General features: G+C 47.4%; 1 protein-coding gene across 1 annotated transcript; it reads right to left on the bottom strand.

The window, feature by feature from the left end:
* Positions 1 to 333: 333 nt before the first annotated feature.
* LOC103715343 (3-ketoacyl-CoA synthase 6) lies at positions 334 to 2806 on the bottom strand. The gene has a single exon (XM_008802938.4). The coding sequence runs from the start codon at positions 2151 to 2153 to the stop codon at positions 567 to 569; it is 1587 nt and encodes a 528-aa protein (XP_008801160.1). The 5' UTR covers positions 2154 to 2806; the 3' UTR covers positions 334 to 566.
* Positions 2807 to 3993: the final 1187 nt, after the last annotated feature.

The following is a 3993-nucleotide window of genomic DNA, read 5'->3' as shown; positions in this document are numbered from 1 at the left end:
TGTTTCTATTGGCCTTTTTTTCATCGTGAAATGTTTGATGCGGATAGAAATTTTGCTTATATTTTATTCAATCTATGGATAACTCTACGTGTGAGTATATCATTTCAGTGCCATTTTAGTGGCAGCGGATCAGATAGTACTTTCAACGGATATGTGGACGGAGAGTATCCGGTTCTCAATATTTAATTGATGCCCGGATGTTTTGAATCTGGACTGCCTCGGTGAAAGAAAAGCTACGTTTCCATGTGCTGCCATCTTGGTGGCATAAAAGTGACTTTTTGATCCTGACATGAGTCCTTGTTTACTTTAATAGCTGTTTGACTTCCCAGAATATTAAATAACAGAATTACATTACTTTCAAACTTGCAAATATTAATTATAAGTTTACAGAATTACAAATTAAATTCAAACAACATTTATAATGGATGTGACTGCAGGCGAATTAAACATGCTGCTAATCAGCCCCCTCATGGAGCCAAACACCGCCTTCTTCGATTACAAATCGAGCAACGTTGGTCCTGAAAGCATTAACGCTTCTATCCGTCTTAACAGAAGGAAGAAATATTCTACAGCAGCTTCACCACCTCCGGGATGTGGACAGGATAGCGGTGGATGGAGCTGGACCAGGGCCCGTCCACCGGCGTCGTGATTGTCCTGAGGCACTTCCACACCGCGCTGTTGCACTTGAATCCACTGCCGAAGCCGATCATCCACACCCGGTCGCCGCGCCGCATCCGGCCTTTTGCCTCGATATAGTTGAGCTCGTACCAGAGGGAGCTGCTTGACGTGTTGCCGAAGCGGTGCAGCGCCATGCGCGACGCCTCCACGTGCTCCGCCGACAGGTCCAAGCTCTTCTGCAGCTCGTCAATCACTGCCCGCCCCCCGGCATGGATGCAGAAGTGCTCGAAGGCCCGCTTGAAATCCGGAATGTATGGTTTAAACGCCGGATTTATAATCTTCCGGCCGATGAGGCTGAGAAGGAAACGTAGCTGCTCGGAGGCCGGCAGAACGAGGGGCCCGATGGTGGTGATGTTGTCCTTGAGCGCATCGCCGGCGACAGCCATCAGGTCTTTGGAGAGATTGATCCCTGAGTTGCACTCGTCGTCTTCCTCCTCGTAGACACAGTGGTAGGAACGGTCATCGGCACCTTTGTGCGTGCGGACGACGCGGACGAGGCGGTACTTTGCGCGGGCGCGCTCACGGCGGCGGTTCGAGAGGAGCACCGCGGAGCAGCCCATGCGAAAGAGGCAGTTTGGGAGGAGCATCGACCGCCGATTGCCCATGTAGTAGTTGGGGGTGATGATCTCCGTCGACACCACGAGGGCATACGAGTTGCGGCGTACCTGGAGGAGGTCCCGCGCGAGGTCGATGGAGATCAGCCCCGCACTGCAGCCCATGCCGGAGAGGTTGAAGCTGACGATGTTGCTCCGGAGCTTGTACTTGTTGATGACCATGGCGGAGAGGGACGGCGTCGGCGAGAAGAGACTGCAGTTGACGACGAGGATGTCGATGTCCTTGGGATTCAGACCGGTCTTGGCGAAGAGCTCGTCGACGGCAGAGAATATGACGAGGCTGGCCTCGGCACGGGAGGCCTCCATGCTGCCCTGTGGGGGTATGTAGTGGTTCGCGGGTGGGAGGCATGTCTCCTCGCCGAGGCCGGACCTTTCGAGGATCCTCAGCTGGAACCGGACGCTCTTCTCGTCGAAGAATGGTATTTGCCGCGCATGCTCCATGAACGTGGAGAACGGCACACGGCAAGTCTGGGATGGCCGGAAGCAGGCGTAGTCGACGAGGTAGATCGGGCGTGGCCGCGACATGAAGTAGAAAGTGGCGACCATGACGGCGAGGAAGCCGAAGCACAGGAGCTGGACATGGTCGAAATGGAGCGAGCTCCACAAAGAGAGGATCTGTTCGGGGTCGAGACGGGCAAATTCCAGGAGGGCGGCAACTATGATGGGAATCAGGAGGAACGTCAAGATGTGGTTCGCCAGGTAATAGTAGCCAAGTTTCACATACCTGAGTTTGACCGACATAAGGAACAGTGGCAGTGGCTTAACCGGCATGTTGCTCTGGCTACCTGATAGTCTAGATTGGAGAAGAAACGGAGCGGATTGCTGAGCCTGGATTTGGGCTTTGGTGCGTGTATTTATCATTCGCTGGGGAACTAGTGACGATGAGGACGGCGTTTTAATGGCATCTTAGCAGCAATGAATGGTGGCAGATGGGTAGGTTTAGACGGTGGGACCAGCCATCATTAAAAACTATCAAGAGATGGTTGGCTTGTTTCTTTCGGCTAGCCGCTTCTCCTACGTAGATGTGTCGGCCTTCTCGTGATTGTAGTTTTTTGTGATCGTACAAGAGAGCTGCCATTCACCGCTGATCGATAGAAATTTCTATAGGCATGTGAATTCAGCTGTTTGGACCGCCACGCCGTTAGCTCCTGGATTCCATGCATTGATTAGCCTGCAATGACGTAGACTTTCGATGAAGTTTTCCCTTTTTTTACTTTGGACCTTGCCGGCATGGTGACGTCGATGCCGACTGTCAACTGTAGGAAAGCGCCGTCGGTATGGGAGAAATTGGATCGGGGTGGGAGCACTGTGGGTTTAGTCATGGCCCGTACTGTGGAGCCACGTTAGGAAAAATAAGAGGGATGGAAACGAGGTGGTGGCGTGCATTATTTCCGGTGCCGGTGGCGTGTCTTAACTCTTAACGGCAACGTCGTATAATGTACTGCCGGCGTGGCAGAGATCCAGAGCGCTGGATACGGTCGAAAACTGCAGTGTGGGCAAACCCTGTTTTAAATGAGAAGTGTATCTTTTCCTAATCCTACAATGACAGCTGGCTGTTTAAACTGCAGATCCGTTTTGTTCCGACATGCCTTGCATTATTGCTAATATATATGCCAGCATGGAGCCTAATTGGCCCAGAAAGAATATGAGGTAAATTACAGTGATACCCTTTCAAGCATGACAAATATATTTTGATCTTAAATTTTTATTTTTTTTAATTAGATATCATAATTTATTTTTTCATTATAATATGGCTCAACCATATATCTGTTCCTTGAAACCGATAGAATATCAAAAATGACAACAACACCCTCCATCTTCTAGGGGTTATTGAATATGTTTTGAAGAAAAACTTGGGTAAATGCAATCTTAACCATTGAGCAACTATTAAAGTGCCAAAGAAACAAAAGCTCACCTTTGTTGTCTTTCTTGTAAAAGAAAAATGTAATCTGGCAATCACCAACATCATCATAGGTTTCTTTCAAATCAAAAATATTGTGTTCCTTTCTGAAACTAAGTCCATGAACTTTGAACTTTAATGCAACCATCCCCTAGTCTTCATTCTGCTTCCCAACTATATAGTTACTATATGAGCTTCTATCACCGATAGCATCATCAATTCTAGGGGTGCAATCAAGCTAAGCCAAGTCGAGGAGCTAAAGACTCGAGCTTAACTCGATTCAAAATACTTGAACTCGAACCTTGACTTGAGTCATGATTGATCGAACCTCAATATCCAAGCTCGAACTTAATTAAAAATAAGCAATAATTGAGATGGACCCTACTCGACTCGAATATCAACCGAGCTATACTCGAGCTCGAGTTCAAGCTTGAGCCTTCATTATAATTAAAAATATAACATGATATTATATTTTAATTTATTAATTAATAATATATTATAAATAAAAATATAATATTATTAAAAATGTATATACTCAACCAGGCTTATGAGCCTTCGAGCTAAGTATTTTGTTACTCGAGTTCGACTTGAAAAACTATTCGAGCTGCTCAAGCTCAGTAATAGTCGAGTCAAGTCAAACTTGGATTCAAGTCGAGCTCGAGCAGCTCGCAACCAGCTCGGGTTATTTGCACCCTTACTCTACACGCACTTGGAGAGAAACGGTTTCTTTCTCACCCTTGCCCAAAATATTTCTAGTCACATATAATGAAACTTGGAGTATTCTCCTTGCATCCATGTGCA

The sequence above is a fragment of the Phoenix dactylifera genome, chromosome 8 (genome assembly GCF_009389715.1).
Source record: "Phoenix dactylifera cultivar Barhee BC4 chromosome 8, palm_55x_up_171113_PBpolish2nd_filt_p, whole genome shotgun sequence".
Classification (NCBI taxonomy): Eukaryota; Viridiplantae; Streptophyta; class Magnoliopsida; order Arecales; family Arecaceae; genus Phoenix; species Phoenix dactylifera.
The sequence above is the reverse complement of the archived record's forward strand: the minus strand, read 5'-3'. Positions and strand labels throughout refer to the sequence as shown.